Raw genomic sequence first — 24,626 nt, 5'->3', positions numbered from 1 at the left:
AAAGTCAACTTTAATTGAAAAAAAAACAATATATCATCAGAATTCAGAGAATGAACGTATCTGTGTTAAAGCTGGAGGACTGTTTTGAACGTGTCTGCAAAGTAACTGGTAACTGAAGCTTGGAGGTCAATGTTTGTTTTGAAGAATGAAAAGCCAAAGTGCCTTAAAGAGTTTTCTCTCCCTTTTTCCCCAGAGTGATTTATAATTCAGAGTATAGCATGCAGCACTGATTCATATAGGTTATTTAGTACCAGTGTAACAAGGGAAAGTAGTTAAGTAGTGAACTAAAAACCCCATATTATGACTAAAATATATGTCATTCCAAAAAGCCCCATCTTTAAACAGAAGGGGGAGCTGTAGCCAGAGCCTGAGACACATCAGTGAGCATACTCTACCTTTACTACTCTGGCACATGCACAGCAGTGATGAGAGAGGCCTCCTCTCTCCTCATATCTGTACAATAGAGCTTTATGAGAAGGGTCATAGAACCTACCACCCTCCCTTCATCCTAACATCATCACCCCCTCCTCCTCCTCCTCCTCCTCCTGCTCTGCTTCTGGATGGAGTACTGGTCCGAAATTGCCCCAAAAATCTCTCATCATCCTCTCAGACATTATAGACACACCGCTCCGACTTTGAGGTCGTCTTTGAACCCAAGAGATGAATGATATTTTTTAGAGAAGCTCAGTAGTGGCTTTATGGTTCCAACTTATTCCCCCCACCCCCACCCCCCCCACCCCCCTTATTTACCACATAAATGTTTTTTTCTACAAATAAAGTCTTTATTTTTGCACCTCTCCTTTTTCAATCTAACACAATTTTTCTCAATCATACATTTAGCAATCTCAGAACCCATCATTCAGCAGGGTGGTCATCCCTCTGTCAAGTAGCTGTTTAAGTTACTAGACAAACATTCAGCTTTCTTCAGTGAGCTTGGAGACTATTTTGAATCGATCAATACAATAAATACACGTTTACCACCTTCAATTTTAGTTTACAACATTAAGCTTTATATTTAGGAGACAATACTTTGAATCCATTACTCTCCCACTGACCTTAAATGTTACTTTTTTTGACAGAAGGATATACATGCTTTCACAACAAATTAAAGTGAAGGCAGTTATCTTTTTCTGCCTGATGCTCTCTGACACGATATCCCCCAATGTTCAGTTTCTCAGAGAGCCTCCATTCACTCAGAAGCAGTGAAGGGGAAGTAATGTTATTGTTCTCCAGCTTTCTCTAACAAGGGTGGATCCTCTTAGCCCTATTGGATGAGTGGTGATCCATTTGTTGCTGAAGCTTGAAAAGAACCTTTCTGAGGCAGCTTTTCATGTGATCTTATTTCCAGGCTAACTTCAACTTAATCAATGAATTAATTTTGAGTCTGAGGTAGGTGCGACGCTGTCCTTGGTGCTGAATTAGATCTTTTGATTGAAGTCTTAAATGACCTACACTGAGAACAGATAGCATGTCACTTACAGCATGTGTTTCTTATTTTTGGATTTCTGAAAACCCTTTTTTGTTTCCATCCAAGTAAGTCACTAAAAAGGACTCAATGTTGGCAGTGTCTCCCAAAATACAATTCGTGTTTTTAATCCGTGAAGCAGAGGTGGTTCGATTTCCTTTGACAGAAAAACAAGACGTTTTCTACAAACATTTATCGAGAGAGAGAGAGAGAGAGAGAGAGAGAGAGAGAGAGAGAGAGAGAGAGAGAGAGAGAGACTGCACGTCTTTCTTAATAACCAACAGTAGCTCTGAGGGGCGGTGTCCAGCAGGCGGATAGAAGGGAGCTGGTGCGCACTTAGGCTCCACTTTTACGCATCAGTTGTTCGTCTAGGCATCCATGCCGAGGATACCTCCAATCTGGATTTTTTTTAATGCCGAATTATTTTATCTGTGTATTTCGACATAAGTAAGGTTTTAAGCAGGAATCCAAAGTAGAGCATACATCAGCGGAGTGAGCGGAACAAGTGGACCCAGAAAAAGTTTCCGTCATGGGAGCGCGCGGATGGAGCTCAGCGCGTCTCGGGTTCGTCGTTTGTGGATATTTTGCGTTTTTCTGCGGGGAGGTTTTCCCTCAGGCTGAAGCGGGCTGCAGGGAGAGAGAGAGCCCAAACTGCTGCACCGGCCGGAACAATGAATGTTTTGAGTACACCAGGAGGAAAACTGTATGCTACTGTGATACCTACTGTCAGAAAACCAGAGACTGTTGCGAGGACTACCAGCGTGTGTGCCAAATATCCGGTGAGTTGCATTAATTATACTGGTCAAAGACAATGTTGAAACGTTTTGGGCATCAATCCTCAAAGTAACTTTAGATTTGTTTCGGGTTCTGTATGCGTCCTCCTCTGGATGTTGTTGTTGTCCAGTCTGAAACTCAGTCTGAACCGGTGATGGCTGGCATTTAGGTGACATGGAGACAGTGAGACATACTACACGTAGCTGTCTCCAGTGCGCCCATTAAGGCTGTTTGTTTAAAGTGACCATCCAGGGGTGACCATTAGTACAGGCCTGTTTTACCAATGGCAGGTTTTGTGTCTTTTTAAGCTTGTTGTGTTGACCCTTGGCATTGGAAGTTTCAGATCTTGGTTTCAGAAGTCGTTAACGAGAGTACTATTGAGTCATCGTAAAGTCACAAATCAGCATCAGCAAGGCAGTATCTGCAACATTGATGGGTTGAAATCATGAATTGTCAACTATTCGATAATCGATTAATTGATTCAGTGATTTTTCAATCAGAAATGTCCAATGTTTAATGGGTTCAAGCTTCTTAAATGTAAGGACTTCCATTTATTTTCCCATTTATAACAGTATGTGTATAAATATACACATACTGTTATAAATGACTGAATGATAAACATAGTACTGTTATATGTTTTAGACTGAAGAAAAAAGCAGTTTGAAGATGCAAATAAAGAAACTCAGAAATTGTATTGAGCTTTTTACAAACAATCATTTGTGCAACTTTTTGACATTTCATGGGCTATTATGTGGAGATGGTGTATCATGAAGGAAAATACTTTTGAGTTGCAGTTTTCTACTCAACATATAAAGATAATATGGGCTGTGAATCATGAGATGAAGGGTAATTGTTCAAAGAAAATGTGAGCGCTGGTTACCTCTTTGCTGCTATATATGGACAAATGAGGGACTGGACACCATGGGAACAGACTGCCGAAGATGGTCAGAGTACAGTAGAGTTGTGGAAACACTCAGGGACCTTACAGTGTGTTGAAACATCTCAAGTTCACAGAGAGTAATTATCAGTGTGTAGATACACTTAGACTGTGACCCTTGTCTAAAGTGCTCACTAACTGTCACTTCTAGAGGTCAAAGGGCACTTTAAATGCTCCTCTGTTCCCTCTATTTAGTGCACATCTAGTTGTGTCTGTGCTCTAATGAGAACTGTCTGCTCCCTTCAGACTGAAGTCAATCACTTTACAGTGTTAAACAAAAACTTAGAAGCAGTTACACATTTTATGAGACCACACTGTTAACTTTAAAGTCTCACTGCAGTGTGCTGGAAAAACAACAACATGCTAGTGTACTTATGCTGGGCAAAGTTAAATCAGCTAATTTGAAGACTCATACTCATTTGAGTTTAAATTCATTACAGTACTAAATTGTATTTAAAAAATCTGTTGTGTTTCGGTCAAGTGGTAAAGACAATCAGTATGTTGTACTTTCCTATCTCTCTATCTGCACTATCTAATAAACCACCAAACAATATACAAAAGATATATATTAACAAACAGCAGCAGAAAAGTCACACCTTAAATCTAGAACTTTTTATGCAAGAAAAAGTTTTGTTTTTGCTTTTGACTTCAGCACTACTTTCAGACTGTCTTCATTAAGATAACGTTAGATACTTTGTGCATTGAAAAAAGAATAAACAACAAGAGGTGTGGATAGTGGCATCTTAATCCTACAACAAATCTGACTTCACATAGTTGGCAATATTGTAGAATCGGTTGTCAATGTGTGTGAGGCAGGTATAAAGCCAGCTTTTAACATCAAGCAGACAGCTGAGTCGAGTCCAGGCATCACTTGATCCATCTCATAGATCTGCCAGGATGAAGCTTCACAGAAAGAAGCTCAGGGACGCTCCTCAGGTCAGTGTTGAGTCATCACTGTTGTGTTCAGCAGCAGCTGTGCCCTCAGAGGTCGGCTCACGGCTGCATGTGCATCACTTCATTCACGTGTCAGAGGATAGTTTTTTCCTCTCCCTGTGGACCTCACATGCTGCTTGGACAGGTTGATCGTGGTGTGTCACAGGAAAACAAAAGCTCTGTCCTGGAAGAGTTTTATGATGCATGTGTTGGGTGAAATCTTTTGTATCTGCGAGGACTGTGTAAATGACCAACAAGTTTGCTGGATTTCATTGGACAAGATTATGATTTACTCCAAACATGAAGGATTTACAATGATTATAACCTTATTTAATTTATGTATTTTCAAAAACAAGTAACAAAGTGCCCGTTAAAGACAGCAAATTACAGGGTGCAGGTCATTAAATCATCAAGTTATAATAGATAAGGATATCAATAGAGTTTCAGCCAAAATTAGGATATAATAAATATTAAATCAGGCAAAATCTTTTTTATAATGTTAAAAATACAAGTATTAAAGGGCTTACTTATAAAGTATGTTTGAAAAAGGGACTTAAAATAATTTGACTAACTGGGTGTTAATTGTAAAATTAACTTCTAAGATGGTTTGTTATCAGTCATATTCTGACTTAAGATGAACTAGAAGATAATGTTAACTCGTCCATGTCCTCTACAAAACTGTATGGCTGATTGAACACTGAGGGATGCTGGGAAACACACCTTTACTTCCTCCATCTGCAACCTGATCATCTCTCCTGTATAAACAGCACACAGGCTGTAGTTCAGCTCAGCTCCATCAAAGCCCCCTGATGTTTTTCTCCCCCACATCACACTCTGACTTTATCTGATCCTGATCCTGCAGCTCTGCAACGCATGGCGGCGTCTGTCTGTGTACTGTCTGTCACAGTCTGTAATTTAGTCGTGTGTCAGCTGTAGCCGAGCGAAGAGCCTGAAGTGGGTGACATCAGAGGAGACACAGAGAAGGAGTCAGACTGTTTGCACCACTCACACACAAACACTCAAAGGTCTGAAGAGTGAGATAAGATTTACTGCAGAGATGTTTCTTAAACGAAGGTTTTGGCAGGGACTTGTGTAGTTTTTTAACAGTGTGGAGGAGTTTTATGTGCACTCGATATTTATGTGTCTCTGTTAAGTGCTGTTAGGGATTAAAATAAAACATGTTGAATCACTGGAGGAATAATTCACAGACAGTCTACTGTAAAACAACTTTAAGTCATGTATTGTGCATTCCTGGAAACAGTTCCACTTACACAATGTATCGTTTAAAAATGTAAATGTCTTTTTCGCTCTAAACTAAAGATGTCCTTCCTTTTGGGGCGGCGACGGCTCAGTGGTAGAGTCGGTCATATCTCGACCGGAAGGTCAGGGGTTTGATCACCAGCTCCTGCTCCCATGTGTCCGATCTGTCCTTGGGCAAAACACTTATCCCCAAGTTACTCTTGCTGCTCCATCGGCAGCATAACCATGTGTATGAATGGGATTAGTTAATACTGATGGACACTTTAGATAACAGCCTCTGCTATCAGTCTGTAAATGGGTAAGTGTGACCTGCAGTGTAAAAGAGCTTTGAGTAATCAAAAGACTGGAAAAGGGCTAAACAAGCTCAAGTCCATTTATCATTTACCATTAATTATATCTTATTAAGTATGATCATAGGCCTTTTGTCAGAGTAACATGGAAAACGTTCTGGAAACAAAAGAATTAAGCAGAAAAACCTTCAGAATGGGTTCTTAATGAACTGGATGCTAGGTATTAGTAATGGAGTTAAACAGTCATGCAACAGTCAACAAGTTTAAGATCCATAGGTTAGTTTAAGTTGGCTCTTGAGATGGTGGATTTACAGCAAGTTAACATAATTGGTCCTTCTCCACGATTTGGTCTGGCTTTTATCTTCAGGTTATTTTGAGAAAATGTTTTTCTAGAGTGATAACTTAAAGAAAATACATTAATGAAAGTTTAGACTGAAACTTTTACAGATATCCTTTCACTTTTCACAAAAAAACAGGATGGCTTAATATATAGACACATTATAAAGGCAAGTCAGCATGATTTTTGAATTTGCGGCAATTTTGCACCCACAATAATAGTCTTTTTCAACACTATGTTACACCTGTTTGCACATACTGCAACAGGTGTAATGGAGAGGTTTGTCTTGATATAAAACACATGCATGCAGTGTACATACTTTTAATAGCAGCTGTATTATGCTTGTGAAAAAACAGAATGGGATTTGGAACACATTTAACTCAATATTTGGAAATTTAAAAGGAGAACTGCATCATGGGAGAGGCAGGGAAGATGTAGCAGAATTTGATGTAGCCTCAGTTGTTGCCTTTCTAATAACAGATGTCTGACTCGATAATCTACCTGTCCCTTTTATGGAATTTTATGGGACTCTAATAATTGTGAATGAAACCGCAGAAAAGACTGATGCTAAATGAACAGGATTAGAAATCCATATGGGGCGTTGTCTCCAGTTGAAGGAGTACACATGGAAAGTTACATAATTTGTCAGATCTACTGTAACTCTGTAAGGAGGAAGAGCAGGGGCAGCTCTTCTCCTCTCCTTCTGTATAGCTGGTAGTTCTCACTACAGCAGGAGGACGTGTTGTAGCCTCTGATCCACCAGAGGTTTGCTCATCATTTATCTCTCCCTCCCCTCCTTCTGTTTCTCTTCCTTTTCCTATTGGCATGGTGCGCTGGCATGCCATCATGTTTGCTTTTTCCCAACTACGTTTACTCCCCTCCTCTTCTTCATTGCTTTTAAACATGTTCTCCCTTTAGCATCAATGAGTAATGAATGTTTTTACAATGCTGAAGCTGAAACATCCCAGCTGCCGCAGTCTGTCCTTCCAGTTTCTCCTGGTACACACGTACTGCAATAGTTAATCCTGGTTGCAAATTTGATATCCATCATCTGGACTCTTTATGGCCAGATAGCAAAAGTGTTAATAACAAAGTAACTGTTCTTTAGTTTCCTTTATGTCTACCATCAATTCAGCCTCTAAGTCTCTTCTCCTGTTGTACACAGCAAAAGTTGCATGCTATACAACATGCTAAATCCATTAACATTTTTAAATGTACCTGATCAGCATAAGCGTTGGTGTCTAAGCAAACAGCATGTTTTGTTGTGATGAACGTTATTCTATGAACATGGACTCGTTTTGTGTTTTACACGGTGACTGTTAAAATATGGACGTTTTCTCAGTGATGTCACCACTTGGTTTCTAAAGCCCATCGATGGCGGTTACCAATTTGAAAATGGCATCTCAACCAACTTTTGGTCAACCTAATAACTGGCAAAGAGGAGGGTTAAGGCCAGCCGTAAACCTTGTAGCACTGCAGCTATGCGCCTGCTTGCAGTCATAAGAGTCATGCCCATAATTATGCATAAATTCTTCATAGAAACAAAATGGATGAATTACAAAAATTCACCCCTGCTACCCCTCATACAGTCTGTGCATTAACACCTGAAATATTCAGACCAAATAATTTTTTTGTGCAAGGCAGTACACATGTTTATTTCTGCTGTCGGTTTTTTAGAATGGGTGTGTACAGGACTGGCCAGCCTTAAGTGGAAACTCAAGGAACAGCACTTTTTTCAGCATTGCATTGGCTTCATTTTTCATTTTGGTTATTGTATATCATGCTTGTATTATAATTTAGTTCAAAGAACTTCTGTACATATTAGTATGATTGAATCACTAATAATAGCTGTGAACTTTAAGCTTTAAGTGTTGAGTACAATTCACTATTATAAAAGTCATTTATATTATCCTCTTAAGCCTTTAGGTAGTAATATAAATGACTTTTCTTTAAGGCAGTCGTCTAGTTAAGGGCAGAAGTAATCTTCTTTTCTTCCACAAAAGGAGGAAAAGTGGAAATCAGCTTCTCAGACATATTTACAGTCAACAGTCTGTTCTTTAGATTAAAAACAAACCTTGAATTTTTGTTTTTGAACCTTGAATTTTTCCTTGTTGTTCAAGTTTGTTCTTGTCTTGAACCTGAGGCAGTATAGAGGTGACTGCTTTCACAATGCTCATATTATCTCTGACTTTTCCGCATGTTTCCTCAGCTTTTTAAACTAATCTGAGGAAAAGTTCACTTTGTCTTTGAATGACGTCTTTGAAGGTAAACAGGTGAACTTTTCACTGTAAATAAAACTCTTTTTTGTAAATGTTTGGTAGTTTCATTGATTTTAAGGGCAGTGAGATAAAGACAGTGGCAATTCTAAAGTCTGGGGCCTCCAACCAGCATTCATCACCACTTTTTCTGCCAGTGTCCCGACGCTTACTCCTCTCCTTATTCTCTCCAGTAAACAAATAATTCTCCTTCATTTCTTTATTGACCTTCATTGACAAACTTTTGTTTTCACAGCAATAATGCATGCAATGTTTAGCAGGGCAATGAGAGTGAGTGTTGTCAGATTGGGCCCCCTTAGCGAGGTTTCCTACTGTCATTGCAAAATTTGCACATTTTGAGACGCTGAAAATGTGCAATTGCTTTAAAGTTTGTCAGCCCTCAGGCCCCCCTACTGGTCTGGGCCCCAAGCAGTTTCCCGCCTTGCCTGTTGATAAGCAGCACCTCTGGTTAAAGAGTGGCAGAATGGATATTTCTTGTGTTTCCCTCATGCTAGAGTGTTGGCAGGTCATGCAATACAAGCACTTCCTGCAGTTTGAACAGAAAATAATGAACCCTTTTAATGAGTTGGTTTGTTTGGCTCCTCTTTTCAAGGTGTCTACAGGAAACATTTATGTGTTAACCTGTTATTAGGGCTCAGCCTTGTGTCCCTCACCTCTATTAACAGCCTTATGGGTCTCCCCTGTGTGTCTGAACATTACAAGGCTTGTCTGATGGGACCAGGGCCCAGTTCTCTACATGGGTGGGAGGTTAGCTGGGGAGGTTTTTGGGGTGCAATGGTCCTCAGAGCAGCTGGACATCTGGGTCCCATTAAAGAGGAGGTGGGGGGTGGATCGAGAGGGTGGGAGGGTAAAGAGAGGACCAAAAAAGAGAAGCAACAGATGGGGGAGAAAGAACAAGAGAGAATTGGGGACAAAGTGATAAAGGAAGAAGAAGATAAAGAAAATTGGGCGGGCAGGTCTGATAACTCTTTTGTTGCAGAAACCTAAAATGGAAGCAGAAATCAGGGAAAGTGTAAGAAAGGGCAAAAGAATGCCATTCTGAAAGGCTGGATAGCACACTTTTATCTCACTGTAGCCAGTGTGACAGGAGATTGGCTGACAAGTCTGGAGATAAAAGTGTTGAAGCTGGATGCATTCAGAGTTCGGTTCAGTTAGTTTTGTTTGTCTGAAGCTTTGCCAACTATCGAGAAAATCAACGGCAATGCAGTATGACTCGATCCAAACAAACTCTGATCACTGTCAACTCTCTTTTTCGAACTCTGGCTGCGTATTTAAATGTTTCAAACGCAGGAACAATCTCTACAGATATCTTGCTTTAAAGCCCATGTAAAAACAACTGGTTTGAATGTGTCAGCAAACAAAGAAACCACTGGCTGTTATCAGATTTTGTTCGTAAACTCTTGGCACACAGTTGACTTTACTTTTGTTTTAACCTAGCCTAGACCGACGCAAAAAATGATAATTTGATGGAAAATAAAAGTACAAAAATGACTAAAACTGTCATTTTGCCAGAAAGGCTTGTTTATGTACAATCTTTAAGTTATAGTCCGAGGCTAAATTAGAAATATGGTTTCAGGGGAAGGAACGGATCCAGAGGGCGTCCTTGGTGATCCATGAAATTTGATTGTTAAAATCATCCGTTTGGGCACCTTTAGCTTAGCTCGTATACACTTAACTGTAACTTTAGAAATTCATCTTCTTTTTCAGTCCTTAAAAGAGTAAGCTAAGAAGACTTACATGTTGCCACTCTTATGTGATACTTTTTAATGTTAAAAAAAAATACACATCTGTAAGATACTTTAATGCCAGTAGTTAAAGTAGATATAATTCATGGACTTAGAAAGGGTTATTAAATGCTATTCTTCTGTTTTCCTGATCGTGTTAGGGCAAAATAGCAATTGAAATTGAGACTTGATTAATTGCAGAGCCCTTCGTGTGTCGTGTATGAACACAAACTTCAGGCCAATCCACTAAAAGACAGTGCCCCAGGTGGGCCACCCCAGTCAAAAAGTCTGGATCTGTCCCAGTTTTAGGACCTTCAGATTGACATATTTCTGCATTAGAGAGTACAGATCTAAAGTCAGTTGAAGGTAAAACATAACACTCTCTTCAAATATAGATGAGTTATTTTAACCACTTGAAAACACTTTGTAAAAGTATCAGATGATGGTGAACCCAATGGCTGAACATGCTGACAACAAGTGCCATTTGTTTCCTGTATTGGGGTTAAAGGTCAGAGGTGGCGGCGGAGGTCGGCTTTCCAACTCTCCCGTCAACAATGCTGACAGGGGACGCAGAGACTGAGGCTGTCGCAGACTGTCTGCAGGGTTATCATGTGGGTGGTAGAACTGTCGCACTGCTGGTACCAGAAACAGAGCAGGGGGACCACCACAGTTTGGTAATTGCCTTCTGACCCCTGGTGGCTAAGGGGCAACAGGCTGAGACTTCCAGACTGGCCCTCAGTCCTGGTTGCTCGGAGGGCTAATCACCCCGTTTCCCCCTCATGTGCGGGAACTCGCTGACCCTATCAGTTTCACAGAAGGAAAGACCTAAACTGGTCTGTTTGGTCGGCTTTTTTTTTTTTTTTTACACCATAAGGAAGAAAAACATCAGAAAAAGAGCTGCTCATGAGAACGTAAGAGGAAGGAAAGGCGAGGACATGAGGTGGAGGAGGCTAGAGAAGGAAGCTGATATGTGTCTGATTCGATTACACCCCTCTGTATTCTCTTTACAAAGTGCATGTCACTCTACAGGAGTACACGGTGTAATGTGTGTGTCTGTGTGTTTTAGGGTGATGACTGAAGGTGGAACAAGCCCAAGTGGGTGGGTTTTAATCTGACAGAAATTGTTTTCGATGTGTGTGTGTGTGTGTGTGTGTGTGTGTGTGTGTGTGTGTGTGTGATCTGGGAAAGGCGAGTGTCAGGTGGGCAGCACTAATGTGCAGGAATGCAGAGATTCCACAGTGGCTTTGTGGATCGCCTCTGTCACTGAGACTGCAGCCCCCCCTCACCCTCTGAAACCCCAACAAGACCATGGGAATGAACTGAACAGGCGGCACCTTGAAAGCTCTCTCTCTCTCTTTCTACTGTTCACACACACACACACACACACATATACACACACACATACACACACACACACACACACACACACACACACACACACACACACACACACACACACACACACACACACACACACACACACTTATTCAGTTGCACCATTGTACTGCAGGGTGAGTGTGCATTATAAAGACAGAATTAGGTAGATTAGACAGCGAGGGCGGATTAGATCCAGTTATGGTATATTTATCCTCTCGCTGCCTGTAATTTCCCGAGAACATCTAATAGCTTCACGCTGTGTGCACCTGCTCTCATTGTATTCAACTTTTATTGTGTACATCCCCAAAAGCAGAAGCTTCACTGCAACATCAGATTTCTTGAATTTAGTATTCTGATGTAAATGTTTCCATTTATCAATATCTCGGTGAAAGTTGAGAAGACCTCTCTCCTCATTTGTTTATGCAGTTGGCACTTCCCCTCTTGACCAAGCTGTTAAATGTCTGCCGCTATTAAATGTCTGTGTTTGACGAGGCCTGATTACCGCTGGAGACTCTCAGCTTTGATCAGAGCAGACGTGGTATGAATACAGCTTCCTCTTAGCCTGATGTAATTGGCCAAATCAGCCTACTGAACAGGAAGCCTGATTGCTACTGCTATTTTGTTTATGTGGCGCACTATGTGTGTGTGTGTGTGTGTGTGTGTGTGTGTGTGTGTGTGTGTGTGTGTGTGTGTGTGTGTGCAAACAGGATGCATAATTAGCTTCTTATTTAAGTGGCTGCACACATATGACCTGGGTTGCAGACTTCCTGAGTCTGGGGTTCTGGGTCTGGGGGATCTGATATTAGTAGATGGTAATGACCCGGTAACTTGTTTGCTACCAACCTACCTGAGTATAAATAACCTGTACCAAATTATACAAATCTGGGTGTGTGCTGCAGTTCACACTTTCAGCCACGCAATAAGACATGACAGCAAAGATTAAAAGAAAGTTTCAAAGTTTAAACCATCTCAGGGGTATAGATCAATTCAGGAGAGCATGTGTTTTTGCACATCTGGGGGAGCTTAAACCACAGACTGTATAATTGAAGTGGACATCAAATTGGCTGCATGCGTTTGTGCCCTGTTAGCCAAATATGGTCACTTCAAATTGCAGAATTGATAAAAAGGAATATCCATTTTTTTTCTTTGGACTTAACACGTTTATCGTTCTGATACAAAACCCTTCGACTGATCTCCCTGTTTTCCCGCTTCCCCAGCAGCCATTGACTGTGTGGTGGGCTCCTGGGGTCCCTGGTCTTCATGCACCTCACCATGTAGTGTGGGCAGCACGGAGAGGAGTCGCCTGGTGTCTGTTCCTCCGAGAAACGGAGGCACGCCATGTCCCGACCTCAAACAGCGCCGAGGATGCTTCGGAAACAACACCACATGCAGCACCGCGAAAGGTGAGAACATGACCTTTTAACTGACCCTGAAATGCATGCATGAATGCAAGCACGTACTCTCACTCTGGCCTCTGTTACATATTAATTTGGTATTTCAGTAGTCCCCAGAGTACAACTTGTTCACACTTGTACTGTAAGTAACACATTTGCACACATCTGGTCTGAAGCCTTATCTCCAGCTGCAGTGTTTCAAACGTCTCCGTTCTGCTCTTGACTGTTGAAACACTTTTTCTAGAAATTAAACATCACCAGGACACAGATAAACACTTTTCCAAGAAAAACAAATGTGGCATTTCATTATCCCTTTACTGTTCTGTAATTTAAAGAAAATTTCCAAAAGTATAAAGAAAAAATACTAAATATAAAAACACGTTTTAGACATGATTGCTGCCATTTAATTTCCTCCATTTTAACCCCACCTGACCTGCAGAGGTGGCAATGATCCTGCCTGATTCTTTCAAGAGGAACTTCAAGGACCCGTGGAGGCGACCACACATGCTGATGAAGGAGGAGAAGGCCAGGTAAGGCCTTAATTATCAGACCACAAACAAACATGCAAGACTGCTCAAAAGTGACCTAGCGTGGCCACTTTGTTTTTGTCTGTCATGCTGGCTTTCATGTGCAGTCGATGCAGAGGGGCGTAATTAGAGCTGAAATGCGTGGAGCGTGGAGTGATTTTAAGTTCTGCCCTACAAAAAAGTACCAGTGTAACTTTCCTAAAAAAGCAAAACGTGTTTTTCAAAAGCATCCATTATTCTTTATTTTATTTCTTTATTATTATTATTATTTTTGCCAGCATCATCTTTTCTTTCATGTTTCAAGCTCTGAAGCTTCTTTTCAACTTTACTTATATATCTGGGATTTATTATCATATATCATATATGTTTTTTCCCTTGGTTTTGTCTTAGTTTCAAAGGTCAATTTAAGATCAACTTTGTGCTCCAAAAGATTACAGAGTACAGACCATGGCCAAGGTTGCCAAAGCTACAGCGCCTTGAAATTGCTTTGACTGTGTAACACGAATGTTGTCATAGAATATCAGCATCATGAGCTGACCTTTACTGATAAGACGACCATGTAAGAGGAACACTCCACCTGCTCAGATGTCATATTTGATCTAAGCCGTTTGCAGATGTTCTCAGATCTGGAAAAACAAGTAACGAGGGGATAAAATCAGGGCTGGCTTCCAGACAGCCCACAGCTCTTCACACTGATTAAAATGCACATCAGATACCCTTGTTTTGACTGAAATACAAAGCATCAGGGACTTGGAAGAACATTACTCATAAATGTGAGGGATATGTTTGAATAATTTGCAGAGACATCTGGTGCCTGTTTTTTTTTTAATGGAAGATGGCCAAGGAAAGAGGAGTTCAAATAACACAGTATGATGATCTCAGATTGTAGATGTGACATGATCTGAATGAGTCACATTTTACAATGATTTAGCAGATTACTTAAAGTATCGCAATTGTGTTTGTAATTCACATTCGCAATGATATAGCTGGAGTAAGACCTCAAGAGTCTCTGTAAGAAAAACTATGTCTTCATGTTTTCTTGGACATACCATCCCACTGGGGATGGTGTTTTGTCGCAGCTGACTGAATCAGAGACAAAATAGATAGTGCAGAAGTTCAAAGATCCTGCCAGAGAAAACAGTGAGCAAAAAAACAAGAACGTGTTATTGTTACCAGTGAACAGACTGAGCTGTGTTGATATTAGGATACGGCAGGTGACCGCGACACTGCTGGATCACCTTCAAATGGAGCTAATCTCGAATCAGAATGTTTCATTTGTCTGGTCGTTGTGATCAAGTACAGCTTGCTTTGTTGGTGAAAAATTGGCAACATTGGCTTTGCTTTGGAACAACTTCAAGGGAAGAGTTGACACCTGTGTTATTTTGGACATGTAACATTAGACTGTGTGGTTTGCTGATGCTGTAGTAGCATATATTTATGGAGGTTTTGATATACGATAAGTGTGATTCAACTTTTTTGACCCCTCTAAATTATTTTTGTTGCCAAAATTGGGTATCATAAATAAGTGAAATTTTGTCTATTATTTTTGACACCTCTTCTTTCTCTCCTTCTCCTCCCTCTGTGCGTACAGTTACTGTGTGTACATGCGTGTAAAACAGGCCAGTGCAGTGTGTAAATTCAAACTGAGTGCTCAGCTGGTGAGAGAGAGACTGGTCTGTGCAGAGTGTCAGAATGATGCCATGTCAAAGTCAGACCGCTGTGGAGGCGACGGCCGAGAGAGCACCAGGTAAACAAAAACACTGAAATACGTAACTGAGAGAGTTTTGTTCATTACACTCCTGAGAGTTTTTGAGTTTAGGTTAGTGGGCCTGAACATCTTTTAACAAAGCGTAGACATCAGTAGCAAAGAAGAGTCAGAGAAAGAATATTTTACCGTGCCATCGACTACGGAGTGAAAAGACCCTGAGGTCGGCACTTAAACTAAATACTAAATTAGATGTCAGGCTCAGCTAGGCTAATAGAATGTATGTCTTCAAGATCAAGTGCAAGCTGTTTGTGACAGAAAGTTATTTTACATAACTTTCCATACATACAATGAAAACACAAGCACAACACCACAGCAAGGCCAACACCAACGCTACTGCCATCACAATCAACATCACAATCATTAACACCATCACCATCACCTAACAAACACCAACAACATCAGTAACAGGAGCATACATCCTCGCCGACTCCATAACAGCAACACAAACAAAAACACCATCACCAACAAAGACAATAACACTAACACCATCACCAATGCCACCACCATATTCCTGAAAAATATTACCTTCCAAGAAAGGAGTGACCTTTTAACTTGCCCCATATTCCTGCTATGACAACAAGGACGCATCATTGTGAAGGATGTTGGACCAAAATCATCATCTGCACTGTCTTATGGTTTCTATACATCACAATGTATCTCATGAGTACAAATGGGAAATACTATAATCATATAGAAATTTCCCACAAAGTAGACTGTGATTACACACAAATACGTTTCCTATATTGTAACTCAGGGATATAATGACAGATGATCCGTTTTTGTTGCAGAACGTTCTGGTCAGCAGCCTTAGTCCCAGGGTGTCATGGCTCCTGGGTGCGAGAGTCATCTTCTGAGGGCTGCCGGTGCCCTCCCTCCTCTGTGCTCTTTGTGTGAGTCAACATGCTAACCCCAGACATGTGTATGCAGGGACAAGATTTCCCTCAACACCTCCTGCTTACTGTGGAGAACCATGCCAGCCAAGCCAGACCGCTCCGATCCAGATTACTGGATGGGTAACTCAAGGAGATCAGCAGCATCCTGCCACTTTTTCTTTTCACCTCATTCTCTGTACTGTATACACTTTTACTAAGCACACAAAAGTTCTTGCATTTTACAGCCACATTATGTTCTTATTCTCCTCCAAAGCACAGCAGCATCTATATATGCCTTCTTTTTTTATACCTCTGAATCTTTGCTATCTACCTCCATCAATATAATGGCATTTGTTTATGCATAATGTATAAATATATGAATATATGATTTTGCTTTATACATTTTCTACTTTTGATTGTTTATGTGTTATGTATATGTGACTATATGACTACAGTTATTTGTATACAACAGTATAAACACCAAACAGCAGTTGCTGCACCCAGTTTAAGCTCCAATCCTAAGGGTCTTTAATGACCTGCAGGTTGGAGACCCTGAAAACTGGTTCATCCAAATGTGTCCATCGCTACAATCCTTGAGTTCATATTTTTGTGTTTCAGAGTTAAGTCCTTTTTATCTTTCAACAAAATACATTTATACCAGCAAGTGAAGTTGGATGTCAGGTATTAATTCTCAGGTCCTGAGATTTGTGTCTTTGTCTCCCATCAAGCTTCCGCCTTCTGATGTCAACTATTGATCTTTGAAGTCATCTTTAAAGTGACTCAGATCTGAAATCAGCCCCATTTGTTTAGACCTAAGGTTGTTGGAGCGGAAAAAGAGCCATTTAAGAGAATCTCACTGTGGTTCTCTCTGTCCTCTGTGTCCAAGGCAGAATTGCTTAATAACTCTTGTTTTCACTCCCCGCCCTCCTCAGAAAACCTATTACCTTCACAAGGGAGTTTATTATCCAATATAACTATCATGTACAGCCGCGTTCCTCCCATTTTATTAGCAGAATCTCCTCCCAGCACTCCCCAAGGCTCCTTCATCTTCACTCCTTTTCCTTCTTGTCCTGTGGTGTTGTCTTTAAAAGAAACTACAGCTTGGCCACAGCATTACCTGCTTAACTTCAAAAAGAACAGTTGGCTCAGTTCAGCTTCCCTCATCTCTCGATCTGTCAGTTTGAGAGGAGGACACTTGGTACCAGTGAAAGGCTTTTCTCTCAGGAAAGCCGTGTCCTTCTCTTTCTTTCCCTTCTCTGTGTCTGTGTTTGTGTTTATTTATTATAAAACTGGTAATGATTTTATTAGTGCAGCACAGCATACTCTGTACACTGTCCATTATTGAAAATAAAAAAACTACACTGTAATTGAATCCCTCTCGTCATATTTTCCAATGTGGAATATCTTTGCGCAACATTGAAATGTTTGTGTTACACAGTCCATCATTAGCATTTCTCCCCTCTCCCCTCTGTGATAACTACTATGAGCTAAGCTCAGCCCTGATAAGTACATCCTTCATTCTGACCAGTGTTTACACGCAGAACCTCACAGTTAAGCAGGGGAGCACTGCTGAATATACATAACTCAATGCAAACATGTACCCATCAACATACCTTTGTTACATTCTTTGCATGTTTTTCCTGCGGTGTAAACGAGATGACGACAAGAAAAATGACAACTAATGTCTATAATCGTGCTTTGGCGTAACATTCTTCAACAATTTGGGGTCTGCTTTTGTTATGTAACTGTAACTGCCAGAGAAGATGTGTGGATGGGCTAAACACAGAGCCCGAGAACATGGACAACAAACAGCATCCGAGAAAAACATCTGCAATTACATTTTTACTGCACAGTACAAACACTGATCACTGTTTGGGAGGAAATTAAGGAAAAATGGAGAAGGTACTATGACCTTTGTGGAAAACAGGAGGAACAAATATCTGGCAAATCATCGATTATAGTCCTTTGGGAAAGATTCTCCTGTCTTCTTTTGTGTTTCATCTCTGCGGCACTTGATCTTTACCTCCTCCATTAACCTCTCCAGCCACCCATTCCCTGCACTCCCCCCTCTCCCTACCAAACTCCCCTCCGTCAGCACAACTCTTTATTTTCTCTTACTACAACAGTGGCAATAGAGTGCTGTCAGCCTGACAGTCCATCCCCTCTGAAGCAGGCTTTACCCCCCTGGCTGCTCGGACTCTGCTGCTAACCCGCTTTCCAAAGGGCAGGAAGACCCATCTCTGGCCCAGTGCCTGATGGGCTCTGACAGCAGTGTGTTCTGGGATTATGCCCGCTGAAAAGGGGGGCATTCCAGCACTGGCGGCCTTTGTCACAGCATGGCCACTGTTTGCTTTTGACAAGACAGCTGTTCAAAGCCCTCCTGGCCCTCACGGATGGTGTTAAAGGAGAGAACCCAGGGGTGACTTCCGTTTATAGGAGGTGTCAGGGTTGTGTAGAGCTACCTCCACCTGAGGGGGCTTCTGCACCAACCCTAGATTGTTTTACACAAAGATATTTGAGTCAAAACTCAGACCTATAGCAGATCATACACTTTTACCACGGTTACAGTCTGCGCCCACCCACTAACAACTTAAACACAACCAAGACCTTTAAATTACCAGTTCATTAATGTACTCACTTATTCCTAAAATTGATACCAGTAGTATTCCTGTTTGTTATTTCTTCACTTAACTGGGCTGGATAATGGAATAAAGAAAAGTACCCCAATTTCCACCCTCTGTGTCCCCCCAGTGTTGTAAGATGAGTGTGTGTTTTAAGACATGTGTACTGTAATTAGCAAGTCTACCTGATGAGGGCCTCTGCAGGAGCAGCTGGTCCAACACCTAGGAATGATAATGAATGGACAACTCCACATGTGGACATGACCTGCACAGCAACACAGCTGGTATAAATACAACACAGTCCGTACAGTAAACACACACACACACACGATGATCATATTGAAAACAAAAAGGGATGTCTTGTTTCTCAGGATCACGTATCATTACAAGACAATTCAATTGAACGCTTTTGATTGTAAATGCATTCAAATGTGTGCCTCTCTCTGCTGAGGCTCGACTTAAATCTACTGATCTTTGTCAGATTTAATCCTGCGAGGAAACAGTGTTGTGACAAACATGCTAGTTTCTCAATTGTAATATGGATTGGTGCCTTTATCTTATAGTGTCACCTTGTTGCTACAACACAGAAATATTAAAATAACCATGTAAATATGCACAAACCAATTCAGGATTAATAGCTGTGTCGGCAGGAGATCATGCGTGTTCCATCCTTGAGATGTGGCGTCACCTTGTGGTGCTTTAGACTTCCTGCTTCTCTTCTACAAATAATTTTTTCCAAACAACTTAAACTCCCCTTACAGATGCTTTTATTGGGTATGTGGTTTTGATAAGAATGCATGATAAATGGCAAAATCAGAAACATTATGATCCACATTTTGTCTATTTTTAACAGTTTCATTGGATTAACCTATGATTGAATTGAAAAGTTTTCATGTACACATGTATCCTAGTGGAGATATATTGTAAATAATAAAAGGGATATTCTTCAGATTAACTTCATGTTAACATCTAGCTTCTTCACATTTTTGTGTTGTACAATAATTCACTTGATTTCAATCTGCAGTGTCCCATACGTTTCTCTATATTAACAAGCGATATAACACTATAGAAAGCACTGAAACAGCACAACGTACTTCAAACAAAGAAATCAATATTTCAAACAAAGTAAAGCATCTCATGAGGAGATGGAACAGTGGAGAAGGAATCATGGCACGGGACTAATAGCTATTCTAGCGCTCACACAAATATATAAATATGTAAGGCAAAAAGTGAACTGAGCTGGACATACAATGTGTTCGTACATAATGTGGAGGCAGGTCAAGTCGTTCCAGTTAGCACTGACATGAATCATACACACCAAACATTGTAATTTAAGACATTTTCTGTGTTCTTGTAAATCCACTTAATTATAATTTCTTGAATATCGAGCCATTTCTCTATGTAGCCTGAATGATGCACTAACTTGTGAAGCTTTGGTGATTAACTACATTCAGACTGAGGTTCAGTGGGGCAAGATGTGGAAAAAAAACTAATTTGAGCGTGACATAATCATCCCTTACATCCCTACACACATGGTGTAGAGTCATCCCTTCTAAACACATGTAACATATCAGTGAAGTGGCCGGAGCAGTTTCTAAGTAAACTTAGATTTATGGAAAGATCCAAAAAGATATGAAATGAAAAGTGTCAGTCATCCTGGAAGAAAAGGATTAGTTTCAAAATATGTTCACTTTCTTATCTGTGACAGTTACCGGTACGTGTTTCTACAAAGTTTATTCAAGAAAGGCCAGGACGTAGAGCAAAGTGGGAAGGACCTGTTGAAGTGTTCAGTTTCTGTAAAATGAGTCCCAAGTGTTAGCTTTTATTTGAGGTTCTTAATCTGTTGGTTCGTTTTGCTAATCTTCCCATCCATCTTGTCCACTTTATTCAGCAGAGCATCAATGGAGTCGTCCTGACTTTCAATCTCCGACTGGAGGCCAATTCCAAGGTTCTTCAGTCTGCTCAAGCCACTGCACATCTCATCTGCAGGATTTACAAAGGATTGTGTTCAATTGTTGAATAGAAGACAATCATTGATGGGGGTCTTTTAATTTCTCTTAAGATTTCAAATCTCAGTCAGAATATGCAGGACACTAATACATTTCAATAAAAACATGAATATATATATTTTTTAAACCAAGGCTATAGGTTGATAAATGTTTTGTTTTTCTTACCAACAATTACAACACTTTTCATTTGAAAATAACCAAATATTAACTTTCTCTCCTTATAAATACAAGAGGATTCATATGTAAAGCTTTTTTACCCAAGTTATTGTCGAGGGTCTGGTGTGCTTCCCGTAGGTGTCTATTTTGAGGGTATCCATTCTGCCGCGATGAGCTGTCATCTATCGATGCAGAAGCCCCAAATCCTGGAACAAGGTAAAGAATAATGAAGGCAACCAGTATTACTTTTGGTTATGAAGAGGTTCGTTTCTTCTGCAAATCTTACCTTCAGTATTCAAATGCCTCAGGTTTGGATGGCTGGCTTGGTACTTATCTTCCTGTTCTCTGCTGCTGGACAAGGCACTCTGTAGTCTGAGAAAGTCATATACGCATTGTTCAACAATTGAGTGAAGGAGAGTTCATAACAAGAAGCTGTACACAGCAAAAGCACACTTTAAAAAAAAAAAAAAGGTATAATATGCTACATTTTAAACATCATTTCAGTCAAACTCCTGGTTTTGTTGTTCTCGGCTCTGTGTTCACTTGCACAGGATCAGAATCAGAATCAGGGTTTATTGCCACGTACATTTACACATACAAGGAATTTGACTTGGTGTATTGGTGCTAAAGAATTAACAAGGAAATAAAGCAGAAATAGCAACAAATTAAATAATACAGTATAAGAAGCTATTACAATATATAAAATATAATTTAAAAATAAAAAACAAAATGTACAAAAAAGGTGTAATGTAGGAGCCTGTGCAGTGGACTATGAGAAAAAATCTTAATGTGTGTAACTACTCACAGATTGCATGTAAGGATGATACATTTTTAAAGTCCAGTGAGCGTTAATGTAACACATAAAGAACAGTTCACCACCAATGAGTGTGGTGTCGTCTGCGAACTTGAGGAGCTTGACAGACTGATGACTGGAGGTACAGCTGTTGGTGTACAGGGAGAGGAGCAGAGGAGAAAGAACGCAGCCTTGAGGGGAGCCAGTGCTGATAGTCCTGCTGTCCAAGACATTCTTCCCCAGCTTCACCTGCTGTTTCCTGTCAGACAGGAAGTCTGTGATCCACCTGCAGGTGGACTCAGGCACATTCAGCTGGGAGAGCTTGTCCTGGAGCAGAGTCGGGATTATTGTATTGAAAGCAGAGCTGAAATCCACAAACAGGATCCTGGCGTAGGTTCCTGCTGAGTCCAGATGCTTGAGGGTGAAGTGGAAGGGACAGGTTGACAGCATCATCCACAAACCTGTTGGATCTGGAGGCGAACTGCAGGGGGTCCTGGAGAGGTGTCTGTGATGTCTTTGAGGTGGGAGAGCACAAGGCGCTCTAAAGACTTCATCACCACAGAGGTCAGGGCGACGGGTCTGAAGTCATTAAGTCCTGTGGTCCTTGGCTTTTTGGGGACAGGGATGATGGTGGAGGACTTGAAGCAGGCTGGCACATGGCCTGTCTCCAATGAGCTGTTAAAGATGTCTGTAAAGCCTGGAGACAGCTGATCAGCACAGTGCTTCAGGGTGGAGGGAGAGATGAAAAAAAGATTCCAGCTCAGGAGAACAATGCCTTTGGATCACGTTTACATCCGTACACCAGCCACTATCAACATAGAAACAGATTCCTCCACCCTTTTTTTTTCCCGGAAAGTTGTGAGTCTCGATGGTCTCGATCCGCTCTGAAGAGTTGGAATCCTGCCAGCTGCAGCGCAGAGTCCGGTATCAGTCCACACAGCCACGTCTCCGTGAAACACAAAACACAGGATGTATAAAAGTCTCTGTTTCTTCCCACCAGTAGCTGAAGTCCGTCCAGTTTGTTGCACAGTGAGCGCACGTTGGAGAGAAAGATGCCTGGTAGAGCTGTGTACAGTCCGCGCTGGCGGAGACGCACAAGCACGCCAGCTCGTCTGCCTGTTGAAACCCATCACTTCATATTTGAGCCTAATTGGAGGTTTAAGCCAAATCTGAAGATAATTCCTGAAGACATTTCTTACCTATCACTCTTACAAGAATTGTAAGGGACTCCTGGTCAGAAAAAAACAACATTTTGCTGAAGTTGACTGATCGTTCTGCTAAAAATAAAAACTCATAACTTCATCATTGTGAAACAACCAACAAATCAAATTAATTATTTGGTTGAGGATTAAAAATGATCTTTCACAGATCAAAGTGACCCGGCCCTTGACTACGAAAAAGTAATCATCTCATCTGTAAGTCCAAGTCTTAAATATATTTGAAGAAATGTCCTCCAGGCATTCCAGAGAAATCTCATTTACAACAGTTGAGTAGACAGACCGACAGACGCACCACTAGAAAACATAACGCCTTTGATGCCATCACTTTCTGGGAGGCCTGAATAAACTGTAACCACTACAGACAAATAGCAGAAGCTATTTAAAAGATAAGAATTTGAATTTCATTTTAGCGATCAATTGAAAGCTTATACCCTTAAAAACTAAAATAAATAAAAAATAAACCATCAACAAATCTGTGAAAGGAGTCAATCTTACCGATCACTCCCCTGGTAAGCCTTTGGCTCCTCAGGAATTGGCTTTTCCTCTGGCTTGCCCTTGAAGTAATTGACAAGGCCGCCCCACACACTCTTGATGCTGGTAATATGCTTCTGGCTGGTCTTCAGGTCCTGATCCATGTTGTCCAACATTTTGTCCGTCCTTTTCAGGACCTCACCCTGTCGCATCAGCTCCTACACACAAAGACAGAAGGAGAGAGAGCGAGAGAGAATGAGAGGAGAATCTAAAGAAACCACAACATTTTGGTTTGGTTGTCATTTTCTCAGAGGCGAGGAAATTCACTGTGTGCCAGCCAGGATAATGCTGAACATGTCAACATACCTCTCCAGTTTCTACGCCCATCTTCTCTGACTCATAAATGAGACCAATTGAACGATGACTGCTGTCCACAGCAGACTGAGCTGTTCGCATCACTTCCTGCTGGAGGTAGCGCTGCTTCCTCTCTGCTTCGCTCAACCCGCTGTCGCTGAAATCATCATTGAAACCCCTACTTTTGGGTTTAAAATCTTCCTCATCGTCATCATCTGCAAATGGGTTGTGGGATTTAGGGTAGGCCATCTGTGGGGTGCACACAGTTTTTTTTTTTGACACACAGAAATCACAGGACTTTCAAAAGCTTCACACATGTCAGGAGAGGATCCACTTTCACAATCAGATTAGTTTGTGTAATTATCTGGAGGGTGGGACTATGGGAGTTACGACACTTTTTAAACGGGAACACAATCAATAGATATATAAACATCTAGAAAAATCAATGATCCATGTCTCTATAATGAATCATTTGGAGGATCAGCTGACACGACAGATGGAAACATAACAGAGAAACGCAGCAGAGATCACAATAAGAAAACAAGTTTCAGACATCCAAACGAGACTGAACGATGGTGAAACTTTGTCAAATTGTTTCATATGACTGACCTACTAAAACAACTTCGTAACAATAATGTCGGAAAGTAATGTAAACAACATTACAGCGTCACAATGTCTAAAGGTAAGCTAAGGGGTGTTGGCTAGCTGACACTACTAAACGAAGACTGAGGAGTTTAATAAAACCACAAAACCCCACAAGTAAACTAAGAAAAGCGACGCTAGTAAACTGAAATGCCTCCTTTTTTAAAAAAAAAGACGGTCTAATGTTAAGCTTTACAGACCAGATATTTGGTCGATTTAAGGGGACAAACCTTTGACCGTCGGCGATGTAGACGTTCACTTCAGCAGCGGATAAATTGGCCACACGACGTATCCCCGTCACGTTTTGTGACGTCACCGCGCTATGGTCCCAACAGCTAATCCTGCGCAACAAATGCGCATTGCAATGAAACACTTTTAAGGAAAACACTTAAAAGTGAAATCAGATGGAAGAGGGTCCCTTTTTTT

General features: G+C 40.9%; 2 protein-coding genes across 3 annotated transcripts; one reads left to right on the top strand and one right to left on the bottom strand.

The window, feature by feature from the left end:
* Positions 1-1,754: 1,754 nt before the first annotated feature.
* si:dkey-178e17.3 (somatomedin-B and thrombospondin type-1 domain-containing protein) lies at positions 1,755-17,323 on the top strand. 2 transcript variants are annotated; one of them, XM_020643920.3, is made up of 5 exons: positions 1,755-2,244; positions 12,594-12,776; positions 13,207-13,297; positions 14,886-15,041; positions 15,851-17,323. In XM_020643920.3, exons 1-5 carry the CDS (start codon positions 1,995-1,997, stop codon positions 15,954-15,956), a joined length of 786 nt encoding a protein of 261 aa, XP_020499576.2. In that variant the 5' UTR covers positions 1,755-1,994; the 3' UTR covers positions 15,957-17,323. The 2 variants fall into 2 exon arrangements, with proteins under 2 accessions (XP_020499576.2, XP_020499575.2); XM_020643919.3 differs by having other exon boundaries at positions 1,756-2,244; positions 12,591-12,776.
* Positions 17,324-19,305: 1,982 nt separating this feature from the next.
* Positions 19,306-24,582, bottom strand: snap29 (synaptosome associated protein 29). Its single transcript, XM_020643860.3, has 6 exons — positions 24,431-24,582; positions 23,571-23,807; positions 23,229-23,422; positions 21,007-21,092; positions 20,822-20,926; positions 19,306-20,538 (listed from the first exon to the last, which is right to left on the bottom strand). Exons 2-6 carry the CDS (start codon positions 23,805-23,807, stop codon positions 20,378-20,380), a joined length of 783 nt encoding a protein of 260 aa, XP_020499516.2. The 5' UTR covers positions 24,431-24,582; the 3' UTR covers positions 19,306-20,377.
* Positions 24,583-24,626: the final 44 nt, after the last annotated feature.

Source organism: Labrus bergylta, chromosome 2, assembly GCF_963930695.1.
Source record: "Labrus bergylta chromosome 2, fLabBer1.1, whole genome shotgun sequence".
In the NCBI taxonomy this organism is placed as follows: Eukaryota; Metazoa; Chordata; class Actinopteri; order Labriformes; family Labridae; genus Labrus; species Labrus bergylta.
The sequence above is the reverse complement of the archived record's forward strand: the minus strand, read 5'-3'. Positions and strand labels throughout refer to the sequence as shown.